At 41.0% G+C, this 20,570-nt stretch overlaps 1 protein-coding gene across 10 annotated transcripts in view; it reads left to right on the forward strand.

Annotated features, from left to right (window-relative positions):
• LOC121080394 (adenomatous polyposis coli protein-like) overlaps window positions 1-20,570 on the forward strand; it is a 134,275-nt gene that overhangs the window by 26,788 nt on the left and 86,917 nt on the right. For all 10 annotated transcript variants that reach the window (XM_040578379.1, XM_040578377.1, XM_040578384.1 and 7 more), the window contains 2 exons: window positions 4,312-4,396; window positions 5,330-5,531. In XM_040578379.1, the coding sequence (XP_040434313.1) occupies window positions 4,312-4,396; window positions 5,330-5,531 (287 nt within the window). The remainder of the gene's footprint in view (window positions 1-4,311; window positions 4,397-5,329; window positions 5,532-20,570) is intronic.

A 20,570-nucleotide genomic window follows, 5' to 3' on the forward strand; every position in this document is an offset into this window, starting at 1 on the left:
AGAAAAGATTTTTAGTTATCGCACATGGTAGAATGTTTTAGCAAGGTATACAGAAATAATGCTTTTTGAAGAATGATGTTAAGAAATTATAATATGAAAATAAAGCATTCTAGACATGAGAAATATTTACGTTAAATTAGATATACTTGATATGGAATTGCTATTATTGAATAGGCTACAGGTACTAAGCAAACTGGTGTAACTGAAATGTTTATATTTGAATTTTGAATGTAGTATGCTAGGTATTTCTGCATGCGTTTTTTTACACATTAGAATATTAGCATTGCTTCAAAACTGTCACTGGAAGCCTGATTTCCAGGTGATCTGAAATATCTGATAAAATTTCTGCTAAGAAATAGAGTCAGTTATAGCACAGTGGTTTATAGTTTCTTGATGTACCAAAAAAATATAGTAAAATCTCCATAGTAATTGCAGGCTTGGAGCTTAGGAATATTTCTAAACTATAGAGGGAACATGTTTGTGGCTTTGTCTCAAATTTAAGTGTTAACAATAGAAATTTTACAACAAAGGGATAAAATAGATATAGTAAAATGTCAGAAGTAATATTCATCAGTGTTCTAAAGTAACTAGAGTATGAAACTTTTGTACTGTTGACTGTAATATATAAGCTGTACTACCCTCTTCAGCAGTTGGGAAAATCTGAGTATGACCCCTTTGGCTTTAAGAAAAAGCAGATTGCAGCCTAAGAAAGAATTCCTTTACTAGAGTAATCATGAGATTTGGATAATGAAAATCACTCACCCAAATTATTTCCCTTCTGTCAAGAGTCTAATCAGTTTGTCAGCCAGTCACATCTTGTTTGTTTGTGGATCGTTAAGTTCCTCTGTGATAGGTTCCCTCTTTGCAGCAAGTCAAGCAAATATGACTTGTTAGCCAATTCTGCTTTTCTGTGTAATCTCCACTATTTCAATTTATTGCTTGAGAGATGAGAAATCTTCTAACTCTTAGGTATCCCCATACCTGAACTTCTCTGACAAGTTTTCACTTGCTTCCTTATATTATTTGTTATGTGTTAAACATAAAGGGTAATATTATACTGTCAAAACAAAAAATTTAAACTGAATAAGGTTTAGCATTCACTTTCTTATTTTTGCCATTCTACCAAACAGATGTATGCATTACTCAATTTATGCATATGTAATTTTCCTGCAAGAACTATTACATGTGTAAGTCCTTCTGGTTAAAACAGCTATTTGTACTTGTCAGACAATGTTAAAGCTCTAAACCAGAACACATAGCTTAATAATGACATTGTTATCTAAACAGTGTTTCTGTGGAAAAGAAATAATGGAGCTTTTTATGTGTTGACTAAAAATAAAAAACATGTACAGTTGAAAAGTGAAAAATTGAAAAATAAAAGTTAAAACCTCAACTAATGAATTGTAGCAGAGAAAATTGAGAAAAGTGATCTGGTATGCTGATGTTGAGCACTTGTTACCTCATATTCAGAGAGAGCAGTCCTTAGCTACCTGGACATCAATCAGTCATGTAATTTGATAACATAGGAAAAGGTGATAGTATTTTTGCTTAGCTGTTAATATTTGCTCTTGAAGCAAGAGGACTCACAATGTAGTAAAGTATCCTGAACATGGTCTTTGAAATACAGAACTGTCATGTATAGAGGTGAGAAGACAACTTTTAAGAAGGAAGTGGGAAGAAAGGTTGGATGTTTTGGGTTGGTTTTATGGCTGAGTTTTTCTTGGTGGTTTTTTGTTTTTCTTTTTTCCCCCTGCATCACAGTGCTGTTCTCAGGAAAAAGGGGTCCACTAGCTATTTCCAAATTTACCTGAGTTAACAGGTCTTTCAGAAGCTTGAAATACTCCAAAGACCGCTCTACATATCAAAGCCTTTTAGGCTTTTAAGCAAAGATTGCTGTCTGCAAATGCTATCTGTCTGACTTTGTCAGATAATGTAGGAGCCTTGATTATTTGTCTGACTTGCTGACGGGGCATATGTTACATATAGAGATGGTTGCACCCTATGGCTAATGAGGATGTCCTTGAATGTACTTAAAAGCACAAGCACAGCTGAGATTTCCTGAGTAGTGATTTTTATCATACTACACGTGATCCTAAAGGTTGTGTCTGTTTCAATGCAGTGTGGTGGGTTGACCTTGGCTAGTTGCTAGATGCCCACCCAGCTGCTCTTTCACTCCCCTTCCTCAACAAGACAGGGGAATAAAATAGGATGAAAAAAATCATGGGTCGAGATAAGGACAGGGAGATCACTTACCAATTACTATCATGGGCAAAACAGACTTGACTTAGGAAAATTAACTCACTGCCAATTAAGAATAGAGTCGGCTGATGAGTGTATTTGGTTTATGTGACAAGGTTTTGGTAGTGAGGGGGCTACAGGGGTAGCTTCTGTGAGAAAATGCCAGAAGCTTCCCCTATGGCTGATAGAGCCGGTTCCAGCCAGCTCCAAGATGAACCCACTGCTGGCCAAAGTTTAGCCAATTGGCGATGTATGTAGAGCCTCTGTAATAACATATTTAAGAAGGGTTAAAAACTGCTCTGCAACAGCAACTGGGAGAGGAAGAAAAATATGTAAGAGAAATAGCTATGCAGACAGCAAGGTCAGTGAAGAAGGAGGTGCTCCAGGTGCTGGAGCAGAGATTCCCCTGCAGCCTATGGTAAAGACCGTGGTGAAGCAGGTTGTCCCCATGGAGGTTAAGGGTGGAACAGATATCTACCTGCAGCCTGTTGGAAGGACCCAAGTTCAAGAAGTTTGTGAAGGACTGTATCCTGTGGGTGGGACCCCACGCTGGAGCAGGGGAAGAGTGTGAAGGAGGAAGGAGCAGCAGAGAACTGTTATGAACTGACTGCAACCCCCCCATTCCCCCCCTGCACCAAGAAACAGAGAAGTTGGGAATGAAGCTGAGCATGGGAAAAGGGTGGTGGGGGAAGGCGTTTTGTTTTTTTTTTTTCTTTCTCACTGTGGCTCACTTTTCTCTTGCTCCAGCATGGGTCTTCCCCATGGGCTGCAGTCCTTCAGGATAAACCTGCTCCAGTATGGGCCCTCTGTGGTCTGCAGTTCCTGTCAGGAGAGCCTCCTTTAGTGTGGTTCCTTCTCATGGGCTGCAGTTTCCTTCAGGGAATATCCACCTGTTCTGGCATGGGGTCTTCCATGGGCTGCAGTGTGGATATCTGTTCTGGTGTGGTCCTTTCCATGGGCTGTAGGGGCAGTGTCTGCTCCAGTGCCTGGAGTGCCTCCTCCCTCTTCTTCACTGACTTTGGTGTTCTCAAGATTATTTCTCATTTGTTTGTTTGTTTGTTTGTTTTCTCCTCGCTTTTCATACTCACACGCTGCCTGTGTAGTGTTTTATCCTTTGTTAAATAGGTTTTCACAGAGGTGCCACCAGCTTCACTGGTTGGCTCAGCTTTGACCAGTGGAGCTGGCTGGAATCAGCCTTGTCCAGTCTTCCCTCTGCTACCAAAATCTTGCCATGTAAACCCAATACATTTTGTTGTGCAGCTGGCTGTAGATGAATTACATTGAGGACACAGTATCCATATTACGTATTTCAAGGATATTTACTTTTTGTCTAGCTCCAGCCTGGTCCCATGGAGTGAATGACCATTAATGGTCTGAGTATAATTGCTCACTTAGTTTGATCTGAAAGGGATTTAGTTTACACTCTGAAATTACTTAACAATTTGAAGCAAAGTACAGTTGGTAGGGGCAGCTGTGAGACTGACTTAAAACTGATCCAAACTAAAATACTAATGTAGACGTACCCTTACAGTACTCCATGAGTCAGGCAACTTCTAAGTCAGGAAACTTGACCTCAGCTTGATCTTCAGAATTATTTCTGCAAAATAGTGTAGACGTAGTTAATGTATCTGTACTCCAGATTTCCTCTTCCTGGAGTACTAGCATGTAATTAAATAATGGGTAATTGCAGAGTGACTCTTTAGTAACTTTTAGTTATGTATCCAAATTTTATATTTACAAGACTGGCTTTAGGAATGCAGATTGAAGAAATTTGTGTAAATTAGAGATAAGTGATATTCACTTTGAGAACTTTTAAAGAAGCTGATAACTTGTATTATTAGAGAAGATGAATTATTCACTATAGACTTTATGTTGTGACAGTGTTTGGGGAAATACTGTAGAATATATTTGATGGAAATTATAGTTATGAGACTTGATCACTGCTTACATTAAATATAGTTTACATTAGTGTCACAGTAGCTGTTGCAAATGTGTATACTTGAGGGCAGGATAAGATGTTTTACCTTGATTTATTATTGTAAGGATTTCTTAATCAGGCTTTATTTCTTATAGGAGGTGCTAAAACAGCTACAAGGAAGTATCGAAGATGAGACAATGGCATCTTCTGGACAAATTGACTTAATTGAACGACTTAAAGGTAAATTTAGAATTATGCTTTAAGTAGGTTCATTTGTTTCTTAGTTGCTTTAGGATAAAATTTTCCAACTCAGCTGCGTCTTCTTTCCAGTGCTACCTTTGGAAGTTAGGCATAATCTCAGTGTCTGTTATTTTTTGCCAATTATTTTAAGACACATTTTCAAAAAAGAATGTGCTCTTATGTTGCTTTTGCTACTGTTACCCCAAAGCTTCGTATGATATTTGCATTTGATACATCTTATGCTTTATTCACTACTTCACAAAAAATCTGCTTTTAATTGTTTAAATTCATGATGGATTAGTTCCACCATTTTTCTTAACTCATTTACATGTCTTGCTCTTTCCCTGTCACATTACTAGAACTGTATCTGTCATGCTGAAAACTGATGCACCCTTCCCTAGAGCATGTGGTGGAATGTGTATCCATCCCATTATATGGGATGTGCAGAGCAAGCCCAGATCAGTGATTCCTTGCATGCATATGTTATCCCTATCACAGAACAAGAAATATTGTAAAGGATGTCTACATTTAGCCCCTATGGTGGAAACACTTATCATTTACATGATGGTGGAGCATCTGTGGGATCCCTGAGAAAGAGGCTATTAGGAAGTGGAACACGAGCAATTCATATGATATTTATGCCACACTGCCTGTTTTTTAAGGAAGACATGCATACTGGTGTCATGATACTGTACTGGTTGGTAGGACTGTAGTTTGGCCATCTCATTTTAGAGGATTAGTATTCTCTAATTGTACCATTAAGATTGGTTTTGTTTGCATTATGTTCTGTGTATCCTAAAGCAAAATGTTTTAACTGTTTCCATCCAAAAAGTCATAATTTGTTAACAAAGTATGAAATTAAGACAGAAATGATCTTTTAGATTTGTGCTGCTCAATTTCAGCTCTGAAAATGTTTGCTCTTTATTATCCCAGAACTGAACTTGGAAAGTAGTGACTTCCCTGGAGTGAAGTTAAGGCCAACGGTGTCCATGCATTTATATGGGAGCTGGGAAGGGTCTGTGTCAAGCCCTTCAGGAGAGTGCAGTCCTGTTCCCACAGGATCATTTCCAAGAAGAGGATTTATGAATGAAAGCAGAGAAAGCACTGGCTATTTAGAAGAACTAGAAAGAGAGAGGTAAACTTCTTCATTTATTCATTCAGTATGCGTTGACTTCTAATTCTAACATGAAAATTTACTAACATATCTAATATTTAGCTATCATGCATATGATTTTGATCAGTGATATACTTATCCTACCAGGGAAGGAAACAAGGACTATACATTAGATTTAAATACACAAAACCATCAGAAATCCTAAACCACATAATATAGCTTCTGCATATATGTATTTCATTGTTACTGTTTGTTTGCTGAAGGTTATTTTATTTAGATCAGCAGATTTTCAGCACCTTAAATAGATTTTTGGAGGTGGGGGGTGGAGCATCCTAAACACCTCCATATCTCCTCACCACTATTGATAAGTGCTGAAACTGTAGCAATGCGATGGTGCAGTCTCGAAGAGGGTCCCCCATGGAGAGTCAGCCAAGTCACGACAATCACACCAATATGGCTACATGCCGTGCTCACTTTATTAAACAAACAGGTCATATTTATAACTTAAACCGACCGCTCACACGACTTTACACACAGGTGATTGGATAAAAGTCTCTGGTCACACGGGCGTCCGTGTCGCTGATCGGTGAGCATGCTGCAGGCGCCTGATCAGAGTGTGCCGATGGGAGTGTGTTGATTCCGCGGTTCCCAGGGCTTGCTCTGCACCTGGCTTCTTGTTTGTGCATAGCTTGTTTTCTTTCTCACACTGCTTGTTCCCAGGACAATTTAAAGTTGCTCTGCAGCTTCAACTAACAGGCCTGGGTTGTCCAACCCGGACAATGGTAACATATGTCCTCGGGCCTTTAAAAATCCCTCTACACAGTCTTTCTCTTGTTTGCATATGGTTTATAGCTACCATAGGTGGTTGATTGGTTACTTAATATTAGGAGTTGTCTACCTAGTGATTCTTTTCTCTTAACAAAAATGACTGCTAAACAAAGGCATCTTGAAGATGTCATTACCATATGTTTTGTCAATTGGCAAAACCATAAACTTTGTTTTTTTTCTTTGAAGGTAATATGAAAAACATACATCTAGGGCATATTGCAAAGTTGTCCCACAATATCAGTCAATTGTGAAGGAAATGCAAAGTGACATGCAGCTGTTTCTGTTGAAGGCTGCTTTATATCCTAAAATGAATCTGACTGAAATCCCAGATGTCTTCAGAGGCATCTCTGTAAGACAGGGGTTTCTAAAGATTGAGGCATTGAAAGCTACTTGATGGATGGGATGTGTTGTGGGCTGACCTTGGCTGGCTGGCTGCCAGGTGCCCACCCAGCCATGTTCTCACTCCCTCTCCTCAATAGAGCAGAGGAGAGAAAAATATAACAAAAGGCTTGTCAGTCAAGATAAGGACAGGGAGATCACTCACCCGTTATTGTCATGGGCAAACTAGACTTGACTTGGGGAAAATAAGTTTATTTTACTGTCAATTAATAACAGAGTAGGATAGTGACAAAAACTAAACTAAAAACACCTTCCCCCTCACCCATCCCTTCTTCCCAGGCTCAACTTCACTCCTGACTTCTCTATCTTCTACCCCCACTTTGAGTGGTGCAGGGTAATGGGGAATGAGGGTTGCAGTTAGATCATGTTAAGTCACAGTTCAGGAAAGCACAGCGAGATCACGTCGGGGTCACCAAATTGTTATAAACGATAACAATTAAAACAATTTTATTTTTGGGTTCAATCAATTTAGGTTGAGAAACAATAAGCAAAAACAGCGCTGGGTGCACGGAGAACTCAATTAGTTCCACCACACACACACCTGAGTCCTAAAAGCAGCATCTTTTACGCCCGGATCTTGACCAATCTCTTCTCCCATGGTGTTACCGAAATCTCGGAATGAAGAACTTATCGACACCAATGTGATGTAGATAAGCAGACACTTCTTTATTGACGGCCGGGTGCGTGAGCGAGTCCTCTCGTGATCAACGCACGCCAGGTCCTAAAAGCAGATTCCATATATAAAACTTATTCATACATATTCATTAATTATTCATGCATAATCATAACATTTCCCAGAAATCATTAACATATTCTCCTCCTATATCCGATTCTGCGCAGTAAAGCGTAGAAAGGTCCGGAAATGGGTCTAGGGTACGATTTGGGTAGGTGGTATATGAGTCGGTGGTCGCGATCTCCCCCTGCCGGAATTACCTTTTACTAAAGTTCACAGTTTCTTGGCAGGCACCTACAAGCTGTTCCAGTCAACTCTCCCCAGTTCCCATTAATCTCATATTCTAACATTTCAATACACCTCTGCATACAGAAGACTGGTTAAGTACAAAGGAACCTTTCAACCCTAGAGTTATTACCTAAGTTTTCACAATAGTTCCAGGCCCTTCTTCTAGCCTTGGTACAAGACGTACAAAAGATCTCATAGCAGCTTTTACTGTGCAACTATAAGTTTCCTATAAAAAAAATTCTTATTCTTCTATATTTTAATTCTATTAAATGATTTTATAAAATCAATTAATCAATCTAATATAATCAATCAATCTTAACTTATTAACAAATCGATAACATTTCCCCCCTTTGAAAGTGTTGAAAATCATTATTTCAATACTTTCACAATGGGACATAGTCCTTCATGAACTGCTCCAATGGGGGTCCTTTCCATGGGCTGCATTTTTTCATTAACTGCTCCAGTGCAGGTCCTTTTCCAAGGGATACAGTCTTTCAGGAGCAGACTGCTCCAGTGTGGGTCCCCCATCAACCACAGTTCCTGCCAGAAAACCTGCTCCCGCTTGGGGTCCTTTCCACAGGCCTCAATTCCTGCCAGGAGCCTTGCTCCGGTGTGGGCTCTCCATGGGCTGCAGTTTCCTTCAGGGCATATCCACCTGCTGTGGTATGGGGTCCTCCATGTGCTGCAGTGTGGGTATCTGCTCTGACATGGTCCTCCATGGGCTGCAGGGGACAACCTGCTTCACCATGGTTTTCTCCGCAGGCTGCAGGGGAATCTCTGCTCTGGCACTTGGAGTACCTCCTCCCCCTCCTCCTTCACTGACCTTGGTGTCTGCAGGGTTGTTTCTCTCACATATTCTCACTCCTCTCTCACAGCTGCTGTGCAGCATTTTTTTAACCCGTTCTTAAAAATGTTATCACAGGTGCTACCAACATTGCTGATTGGCTCAGCTTTGGCCAGTGGTGGGTCCATCTTAAAGCTGGCTGGAACCATAATACAAAAGCTTGGTGGGTAGCACTTTAGAAATCCCTGCTCTAAAGGGCCTTTCCTGGTGTTTAGTAAAACTTTTGCAATCAAGAGCTGAAAGGAGTATACTTTTCCTCTAAGGTACTATGTCTAGATCCCTTTCAATCCTATCAATAAAATTGAAGCAATTTCCTATGAGTCTGTTCTGATCCTCATCTAGTAGATACTGCATTTTTTCATTTTCCTAGTCAGGATCACTAATCATGCTTGCTTTCTCTCTTAAAATCTAGGTTCATGAAAGGTTGTATGAGAATATTTTCCCTTAATTTATGAATCTCTTCCCACTTGCTCATTCCAGTCTTTAAGAATATTACGTGTCTCCCATTTGAACTAATGGCTATCTTCCCTTCCAGTTTTCCATTGAAGTTGTCTTTCTTTGTAGTGCCTAGGGTATTAGCAAGATTAATGGAAGTTCTGCATGTATAGTATTTCATAGGGACAAGGCAACTTGGTTCTTATTCAGGTAGCCTTTGATGTTCATCTTAACAAAACAGTGTACTTGCTTGTATTCTTTCCAGTGCTGTATTCTACCACATTATAGTAAAATTTTTAAGTGTACTTGGGGCTTTCAGTTAAGCTTCAATTCAACTCCAGGTCACTCAGAACAAGGAGTATTAATTTATAGCAACTGGAGTTCTTCAGTATGGTTAGTACATCTGTTATATGATCTGTGATCCTTTCCCACTATGGTGGATTCTGAGGTGACAGATTTTTGGATATTTTTCTCAATGATAATGACAGCTTAAGCAGTGAACTGATCTTTGTTTGAAATGATCCTGGGGAAAAAAAGAGAGAGGGATATTTTAATTTGAGATTAGTTCACTGATCTGATTATGAAACACTACACAAGCAGTGTTACTGTCACAATTGAGGGGGTGAAGATTTGTGCTGCTGAGAAAATGATCTATAGAGACATGCTCATATAACATCTGGCTTCATTATTAGTAATGATTAATAATCAAAACTGCCCTATTCATTACGCTGTTTGAGGGGACATGTAAGAACACTTAGGGCATCAGCATGGCCTCTGAATAGCCAAAAGAAAGAATTTGAGGGTGGAGAACACAGGATAGTGCATATAGAATCACTACTTTCTGAAAAGAAAACTAACTACTTATTTTCCTATGCTCTGTGTTTAAATTTGTTTGGCAAGTTTAGTAAGTTTCTGTGTTTCTAAACATATATTTAACAAATATTTTTTTTCTAGCCGATTTTGTTGTTTGTATTAAACCAGACTTTCAAAGAATTAATGGAATTTGCAAATCCCAATATTAAAAACAATTTTGAAAGAAAATAATATTTTTCAGAGTCCTGAAATGGGAACGTTTCCACCCAGGAATCTAATATATTGGCACAACACAGGCTCCTTGTGGGCAAGAGTGTTTGGATGAGGACCAAATCATTTATTAACTGTGTGTGAATTTGGCAAATTCACTAGATGTTGAGCTTGGCCAAAATGATCTTCTGAAGGGGGGAAAAAAAAAAAAGGATTCAATTACCAGAATAAATGATTAAATTGTTCACATATTTCTCTTTTGCTTATCTTCCATCTAGTTACGAAGTGTTTAAAGGAGGGGAAGAGGGTGTATGTGTTTAGGTTATTAGTTCAGAACAGAATTCCTATTAAATGTACCCTGCTTTCTCTCTGGCGAGGTCAAGATATATTTGATTTTACTGAATTATTGAAGCACATACCTAAAAAAAATTTAATCGCATTTTCTGTAGAAACAGCTAACATATCCTAAAAATTTGCTGTCTCAATAATATTTTTCTTAATGCAGACAATTCTGTTTAATTTTCCTATTTTAGGTACAACTCTCTTTCAACCAAGCAATACATGTTTTGCCTCTGGTGTTGAGCAAAAGCTACTGTTTGAAATATCAGTAGCTTTGAGAGTAATTTTCAGGAATTGTTATCTTTTCAAGAATTTTTCATTTTATGGCCTACAGATGGAAGTGAAATTATTAATTATAATTAAATAATAGGAGTAGCATATATTTTGTTACCTTTCTTACTAGGAATAACATTGACATATTTATCAAAAAATATTTCCAAAAGAAGAAACCAATTTTCTGTGATCCTGCATTCATTCAGCTTTACTTATTGTTGGGAGCTTAAAAAAAACCTCACAAAACTCCACAAAAACCAAACCACCACCACCACCCACACACACACATTAGACAAGTCTTTAGAAATACTCGTCCTGTAGAAAAGCAGTTCAAATTGAAAAACTTTTTTTCCTCATAAAAGCATTATAATGTTCAAAAAAACTCCACTTGTCTTGCTGCATTCTCACTGAACTTGACAGTGTATGGCAGAGAACAGAATATTGTGAAAATACTGATATAAACAGTCTTGGGGTGTAAAAAGATGGAATAACTGCATTAGGTTTTTTCATCAAAATTTTTCTTTGATCAGTAACAGCTCTTCCACCTTAAACACTCTCCTAAGCTCAAAATCATGATCAGCAATGGTCAGAAACAGATGAGAATAATCTGAGACATGCTGTTGCGGTTTAACCCCAGCTGGAAACCAAGCACCTTGCAGCTGCTTGCTCACTCCCCCTCACCCAGAGGGATGGGGAGGAGAATCAGAAAAGAATGTAAAACTCAAGGGTTGAGATAAGAACAATTTAATAGGTAAAGCAAAAACCATGCACACAAGCAAAACAAAGCAATGAATTCATTCAGCACTTCCCATGGGCAGGCAGGTGTTCGGCCATCCCCAGGAAAGCAGGGCTCCGTCACGCGTAACAGTTACTTGAGAAGACAAACACCATAATGCCAAAAACCTTCCTCCTACTTCCTCCAGTTTATATACTCAGCATGACATCACATCATATGGTATGGAATACCTCTTTGGCTAGCTTGGGTCACCTGTCCTGGCTGTGTCCCCTCCCAATTTCCTGTGCCCCTCTGGCTGGCAGGGCCTGAGAAACTGAAAAGTCCTTGATTTAGTATAAACATAGCAACGATCAAAACCATCAGTGTGCTATCAACATTGTTCTCACACCAAATCCAAAACACAGCACTGCACCAGCTACTAAGAAGAAAACTAACTCTATCCCAGCTGAAACCAGGATACATGTCATTAGAAAAAGCATTTACAAATAAAAATAGGTTTTATAAGGATTGACTTAATTATACTTTTGCAAATTTAATTCCATAGAATGGTTTGGGTTTGAAGGGACCGTAAAGACCATCTAGTTCCAACCCCCCTGCCATGGGCAGGGACACTTTCCACTAGACCAGGTTGCTCAAAGTCCCACCCAAACTGGCCTTGAACACTGCCAGGGATGGGGCATCCACAACTTCTCTGGGCAACCTGTGCCAGCATCTCACCACCCTCACAGTAAAGAATTTCTTCCTAATATCTAAATCTACTCTCTTTCAGTTTAAACCCATTACCCCTTGTCCTATTGCTACAGGCCCTACTAAAAAGTCTATCGCCATTTTTCTTATAAGCCCCCTTTAAGTACTGAAAGGCTGCTATAAAGTCTCCCCGGAGCCTTCTCATGTCCAGGCTGAATAACCCCAACTTGCTCAGCCATTCTTCATAGGAGAGGTGCTCCAGCCCTCTGATCATCTTTGTGGCCCTCCTCTGGACTTGCTCCAACAGGTTCATGTCCTTCTTATGTTGGGGGCCCCAGAGCTGAACACAGTACTCCAGGTGGGGTCTCATGAGAACAGAGGGGGAGAATCACCTCCCTCAACCTGCTGGCCATGCCTCTTTTGATGCAGCCCAGGATATAGTTGGCTTTCTGGGCTGCAAGTGCACATTATCAGGCCATGTTGAGCTTTTCGTCCACCAGCACCCCCAATTCCTCCTCCTCAGGGCTGCTCTCAATCCATTCTTTGCCCATCCTGTATTTGTGCTTGGGATTGCTCTAACCCAGGTGCAGGACCTTGGCCTTGTTGATGAGGTTTGGACAGGCCCACCTCTCAAGCCTGTCCAGGTCCCTCTGGATGGCATCCCTTCCCTCCAGCATGACTGCACCACACAGCTTTGTGTCATCGGCAAACCTTCTGAGGGTGCACTGAATCCCAATGTCCATGTCACTGACACAGATGTTGAACAGTGCCAGTCCCAGTACATACCCCTGAGGAACACTATTTGTCACTGTTCTCCACATAAACTGGACATACCCAGTGCATGGACACACATGGAGGGAGGGAAAAAAGGAAGGTGCTGTTAGGAAAATCTCATTTCATAAATATTGTACCAATTAGTCTTTACAGTATGAAATCGTATGAACTTTAAGGTATGTAGTTTACATTGTATACTCCATTGTTGTAGTTAAGTCAGCATGACTAAAGGACCCCAGCTCATTAGGGGCTGTCCTCCTCCTCGCACCCTGAAGAACAAAGGATACCCCTGAACTACTGAGATAACACCGGCATCCTAGCCCCTCTAACACCTCTGTGAAACCCTCCCCGTTATCTGGCATCATAGGTAAGTAACTGTAACAAGACCAGCTCCAGGGACATCTACATTAAGAAAGCAGCAGGTAGATGATGCCATAGAATTATAGTTGCTTTGCAAAACAGTAGCGTGTGGCTGTTAAGCAGTGATTGGTCAAATCATGTTGTATCTGAACACTTGAAAGATATAAGAACCATATGTAAAACCTCATTCAGGGTGTCCCAATTTGAATAGGACGCCTCAGGTGCATGAAGAATTACTTTTGTAATTCTATACTTTGCATCCTAGCCTCTCTCCTTGGTCAGCACAGGCCACATCTGAAATTTTTGTGATAGTTTTGGTGACCCAGATGGGACGTAGCCAACTCACCTGATCCAATGTATCACTACTGCACAGACCCCAATGATCTGCACTGTTGGCTTGTGGGTGATTTCACCTTGAGATACTCTGGCACGGGTGTAGTGAACCATGGATCTTATTTGGTAGTAAAGGACGTGGTGGGTTTTTTTTTGTTTCTTTGGGTTTTTTTAATAATGGGAGGTGGACAAAGTATAGTGAAGAGGTCACTGGTAGATTAATTGTTGCAACACTGGAAATTTATTGATGGGATAGCCAGGTTATCAAAAGCCTGAGCCCTGTGTCAGGAAATTTGGCCAAAAGTGAACACTTCTGGTGATGCATACCAAATGTGGCCACAGTCTGGTTCTTTTAATGATATTAGGCTGAGCTATTTATAACAGCAAATGGAGGATTGATTCCCCTCACAAATGGACTATTGGTATATCTGGTTTATTGATATATGAGGTATCAAAAAAAATGACTTTCAAAGTTTCCTAAAGACTGACCAGCACTCATGGACCCCTAAGCCCTCAAAAACAGATTCCTAGGGGACACTGCTAACTAGCTCCCTGAACAGCTTAAAGTTTGCTCTCTTGAAATCCAGGGTAGCAACTCTGCTGTCCTTTTTTCTCATTACACTGAAAATTTTAAACTCAACCACTTCATGGTCGCTGTGGCAAAGACAGCCACCTACCAACACATCTTCCATGAGTTCTTCTCTATTCACAAACAACAAGCCTAGGAGGGCATCTTTCCTAGTTGGCTCACTGAGTACTTGTGACAAGAAATTATCTTCAACAAACTTCAGGAATTTCACAGACTGCTCATCTCAGCAGTATGATATTCCCGGTTGATGCCTGGGAAGTTGAAATCTCCCATAAGAACAAGGGCTACTCATCCAGAGATTTCTCCTAATTGCCTATAGAAGAACTCATCAGTGCTTACATCCTGGCTGGGTGATTGATAGTAGACACCCACTACAATGTCTCCCTTGTTTTCCATTCCCCTCTCCAACACATCATCCTTAACTGTAAGGGCTGTACATTCAAACCTCTCCCTTACATATAGTGCAACACCTCCACCTCACCTGCCTTGCCTATCCATCCATCCCAGCACTCCAGTCGTGGGACTCATTTCACCAAGTCTCACTAACACCAATGACATCATAGCTCTGGGAACTGACCAATGCTTCCAGTTCATCCTGTTTCTCACACTGTGTGCACTGGCATACAAGAATTTCAGATATGCTCCTGAGCCCTCCATGTGCTCCCGGAAGTAGCATAAGTGTTCCCACTTGCATTGCCACCCGCAGGTGATGCCATGCCAACCCTTGGCTTATCTTTGGCAATCGTGTTGGTATCCCTTTCCCTCACTGGTTCTAGTGTAAAGCTTGATCAGTCCCACCAGCTTACGCTCTAGGATGTGTTTTCCCCATTAGGACAGGTGGATCCTGTCATGCCCCAGCATTCCTCGTGCCTTGAGTGCTCTTCCACGGTTATAAACCCCAAAGTTTTGGTGGAGACACCAGTCCTGGAGCTATGTATTGATGTCCTGGGCTCGTCTCTTTTTTCCAAGGTCTCTGTTACTGAAAGGATTGAGGAAAACACTACTTGTGTGTAGAGGACAGAGACAGTGGGTTTGACATTGATAATGTGCAGCTGTGATCCTGCAGCAAAGAGTTAAATAACTTTGAGGGAGTATGAGAAAAAACCCAGTTGAAACAGAAACAGAGGAGGAATGTGATCTATCCTCCAGAAGATAAGGAAACAGCATGAACAGCAGGGAGTAGCCTATAGTGAATAGTGCCTGGGCATGTGGACAGTAGAGTTTGACCAATAATAAAGCTTTTAGCAGTGCATGTACAGAGTATAAACTTATAAAAGCTGTAACTAACTAACAATAAAGGTCTTTGCTTCATCATCCTTGCAAAGTCCGTGCCTCATACACCACACTTGTGCTCCTCAATTTTTTAGCATTCTTCCCAAGGCCCTGAAATCTCTTTTGATTGACCTTATACTTCAATTGGGACATCATTAGTACCAACATGAAAGAGCAGGAGTGGATAGTAGCTCTTCAGTTGTCTGGTGACATCCCTAATTCTGGCCCCAGGGAGGTAGCAAGCTTCCCTGAAAAGAGGGTCTGATGTGCAAATGGGCACTTCCATTCCATACAGGAGGGAGTTGCCAATGACCATAACTCGCTGTTGTTTCTTCTCAGTGCTGGCTTTAATGCAAGTCATGTGGCAACGCATTGGTCTGTCTGACCTTGGCAAGACTGCTTGCCTAGGTTTCTCATCTGTCTAGTTATGTGCTTCATCTACTGTACTCAGGTCTTCATACCTATTCTGTAAGGGTATCATAGAGAAACCCCTCCTTACCCTCTAACAGGTACATTCCTTAACCTTCTTCCACCCCTCCCCATCCCTTGTAACACTGCCTTCCTCCTGGCACTAAAGAGATTCTGGACCTGCCTTTGTATTGAGTTGGCTTGTGCGTACCAGAGATGGCAGAGCACAGCTCCATTGGTCAGTCTCTGTTTCAAACTATTGGATGGTCCTCAGACTACCAACCTTTTCCTTAAGCTTGGCCACCAGGCAGAGCAGTTAGTCTACTTGGTCATACATCCCACAGGTTTGCTTGCTATCACCCTCCATCTCCAGGAATATCCCTGCTACCCCACAGCCAGAAACCTGTGTGGTTGCATGCTTTGACAGGAACTCTGTGTGGCTGTATTGGTTCTACCAGGTGCTAGAAGCTCAGGAGAAGCAGAAGACACAGCTTTTTGTCATGTAGTCACCATGCTGCCATGTACTTGCCTGCTGGGAAATATATATGCTTATCCATTGCAATCAGCTGGTCTGATTATTTTAGCCTGTTTAAATCACCCATGCTGCCAAGTGCAGGCTCTGCCCCTTGCTGGTTCATCCAGTCAGTAGGTCTGGGCTCAGTTGCTCAGGGAATGCCCCCTGTTCAGCCTTACGCTCTCCTTGTGCTTGTCCATCCCTTGCTACTGCTTGCTGCCATTGCTGCTGGTGCTCCTTGCACTGCTCCAGTGTCTGTTGCACTCTGAGAAATTTCCCCTTTGGGTCAGAAATTGAGTAAAATCTCTGGCTGAACAAGAAAATCAGGGACATTCCACATTCAGCTCTACTTGCCTATCCTTTTGCGCTTTTTTTCTGCTTTTACTCCTTTTTTTTTTTTTTTTTCCTCCAGCTATTGCTACTACTTCTGGTTTGTAAGCACATTTCCAACAGGAATTAGGGTCAGGACTGGAACCTAGCCAGTTTTCTGTGGGAACAGTCTGCATGCCATTTGCACGTACTGATTTGGTTTTGGGGCAACAGCAAGTGCCCAGAGTGTGGGATGATCTGCAGAAGGTGATGCAAAGTATATGTGGCATCTTTCACATTTATAACTCTACGTGGGCTGACACGCAGCAACCATTTGCAACTGTCTTTACTCCTGATGAAAAGAATTAAAATCTTGGAAAAAAATTACAGATGGCCTGGGGAAGCACAGGGCAGAACCCCATGGCCAGCCAATGACCCAGGTCAGTCCTCCAAAGTTACCAGCCAATAGAGATATGCTGCAAAGAGCGAGAGGGGAATTGTTAAAGTCCTTAGAACTGGCAGGAAGGAAGACTGTAAATTGGGCTAAGGTCCAAGAATGCCAGTAAGGAAACGCTGAACATCCTTCTGAATATTATGCCCAATTGGTTAAACAAGTGAGAATGTTTGGAGGGGTCAACCCTGAGAAGGAGGAAAATTGATCTTTAATGGTATCTTTCTTTGTAGATCAGTCTTTCTTAATAAAGAAATATTTTTCTAAACATATACCTGGATGGCAGGGCAAAGGATTGGATTAAATAGTCAGCATTGCCATGTTCACGTGTAATGGAAGAGATGAAAAACAGGTGAAGAAAAAAGAAAAGAACATGAGCAGAAAAAGAGTCTATTGGCAGCAACATTGAATAGCAGTCCTAGACTAAAGGGATGGGGATGTGGAGGTCTTCAAGGCAGAAGCAGAGGAGGAAATTTTAGGAGCAGTGGGCCTCAAGGAACAAGAAACTTGTAATTATTGTGGACAATAAGGTCATTGGAAATGGGAATGCCCAGTATGATCAAAGGGCTTCCCAAAAGAACCTCTCAATCCTATGGTGCAATTTTCCCCTGCTCTATGCAACTGGGGCAGCTAGATTTCACCCAAGTTTGACAGCAGGGACCTAACGTGCAGTTACTACAAGAGCCTCTGAATACAAAATATTTTCCTCTTCTTATGAGAAACTGGTCTTAAACCTTTTAATTAATGAACATAATTACTCCTGTCTAACAGATACAGGGGAAACTTTTTCTACCTTAAATTGACGTGCGGAATTTGACTCTATAACTCGAAAGTTATAAAGTAGGTATGTTTATTGCGCGCAGATGCACGGGGGATCGCTCCTCCACAAGCGTGCATGCCCGAAGTGACGAACCATCCCACATTTATACAATGAAACAAATGAATATTCAATTAACGCCTATACATATTCATTACCTAAACCCCGCTTCGTATGTTAATTAGCTTATCAGTCCTTTGCCTGGAATGTAGTGGTCTTGCAGGTTTGTAGGTGATTCATGTCCTTGTGACCATCCGATCTTCTTCAGCAAGGAAAGGTGATTCATGTTCTTGTGACCATCCAATCTTCTCCAGCAAGGAGACAGCACTCCCTTCCTCTAGATAGCATTTGAATGTCTCTCATCTTTTCTCATTCTCTTTTAAATAGCCCCTTTGTTAGAGAAAGAAGGGCAGGCGTCTCCCCGTCTCCCCTTTGTTAGAGGAAGAGGGGCAGGCGTCTCCTCAAAAACTGTAGTCCTATGTGACCAGACACCGCACCCATGACCAGTCACCATACCCACATTCCTTGAGCAGACATATACAATCACAGTCGGTGTTAAGCGTCCCCATTTCACACTATTTCTCCATATCAATCCCCCCTTTTCTATCAAACTAAGTAAATTCTTTTACTTAAGCAGTCTTCCCGAATGATATAAAGCATCATACATAAGTGTTACCCTTTTAAACATTCTCCAAACCCACAAATATAACATAATGGTTAGTATTAAGGAAATTCCTAAACTGATCAATAAGATCACAATGGGGTGTACCATAGTGTTAAGAATTCCTGTTGCAGAAGGTGACCAGCCAAAGAGAGTATCCCACCAATTATGGTTTCCATCCTGTTCTACCTTTTTTTAAAACTTTCTTGATCCCCTCTACATCATGATGGATCATAAGAAGAGTTTCATGTCCCTTTTCTTTGGTTTCTTTCAGTATACGTTGTAAAATCTGCATGTTTTATATTTAGTCCTATGGGGGTAGGAATTATCATCTGTGATAGGGTAAAGTTAGATGTAAAATTACAGATACAGTAATTTGAATATTGTGCAGTCTCCTTTACCTCCCCATCTACAGTTATTGTGTTACACTTAGTTCTCAAACACGCACATTCCTTCCCTGCATATATAATTACTGTTTTCAAGTTTGCATTTGGTTGGGCCTCGAAATGACATATTTTCTGATCTGTATCTAAACAAGTATCCTGAGCCATTATAGTATTGCTTTCACAGAGGAAGCCCTGCTGTTCTCGCATAATACAAGATTCTAAATCTACTGTTTGCCACTTGTCGCCTATCTTTCTGGCCCATGTTCTATGTTCAAAAGGGTATTTTCCTAGGCATATTATAAAGATGGGCTCGGTTAAGGTACAATTGTGCCAACATTCCCGTGAATTAAAGCACATGGTTGTATTTGGAAGGGTAAATTCCTTATCTACCTTTCTGACATTAATCAGGGTGTCTCCTGAAATCTTGGTGTTATCTTTTTCATTATATGTTTGACACCCTACTTTTATCCTATCTCCTAATTTTCCCCATAATCGGTCGACTTTGTGTACATCCTCCTAATCCCATTGATTCCTTTGGTACACCTCATTTTCAGAAAAAACCACCATAGCTAGTTTCGTCTTTGAGTCCACCTTTCCCATTATTCCAGTGTGTTTTTTCTGGGCATGATTCCAAGGCCAGTTATCAGGCTCTTGGTTGTAGGCAAGAGAGAGGGTACAAAAAACCACAAATGGTTTAAACCCACTATTGATCATTTTAAGAATCTAAACGTTCCTCATATATACATATAAAATCTGTTTTGATCAAAATATCTTTATTTGAGTTGGGGCTTACTGATAACAAGTTGGGCAAGACTGGCCACTGGCTCAGTCCCAGACTCCTTTGTTCTATATTGTTTGTTGTGGTGCCCTTCCCATATGGTGGATCCACAACCGCTCAGGTTCACTTACTTGCCACCCACATTGTTCCCATTTGTCCGAGTAAATTTAAGTTTCAGTTCTTTTTTATCTGGGGTTACTTTCCATGAAGTTGCAGGGGCTTTCTTGATCCGGGTATGGTGAATCCAAGAATTCTGTCCCTCAACCTTGATTGCAGTGTAGGTCGTGAGTAGGACTTGAAAAGGTCCGGTCCACTGTGGTTCCATAGTCCCCTGGTCGTATATCGTGAACAGGTCCATCCAGACCCCTACTGCGTGTTCCCATCACATGCTTCTCAAATCTTATTGTTTGTTTAGTGCCACCATATAGGAAGTCATTGTTTCTTCACCAATCTGTGAAGACGTCCCCTTTTGTACCCCATATGGTCGTCCATATAAAATTTCAAATGGGCTAAGCCCCTCTTTTGCTCTTGGTCTAGTTCGAATTCGTGTAAGAGCTAATGGCAAAGACTGGGGCCAAGTTAGATTTGTTTCTTGACCGAGCTTGACAATCTGTTGTTTGATTAGATGATTCATCTTTTCCACCTGGCCACTTGATTGTGGTCAGTATGGGGTATGTAATTGCCAATCTATTCCTAGATGGTGGCTGATCTGTTGCACTATTCTGGACACAAAATGTGGTCCTCTATTCGAGGACATTACCGCTGGGACTCCAAACCTAGGTATTATCTCTTGGAGCAGTATTTTGGTCACTTCCCGGGCTTTAGCAGTTCTGCACGGGAAGGCTTCTGGCCAACCTGAAAAGGTATCTGTTAGTACCAATAA

Source organism: Falco naumanni, chromosome W, assembly GCF_017639655.2.
Source record: "Falco naumanni isolate bFalNau1 chromosome W, bFalNau1.pat, whole genome shotgun sequence".
NCBI classification, from domain to species: Eukaryota; Metazoa; Chordata; class Aves; order Falconiformes; family Falconidae; genus Falco; species Falco naumanni.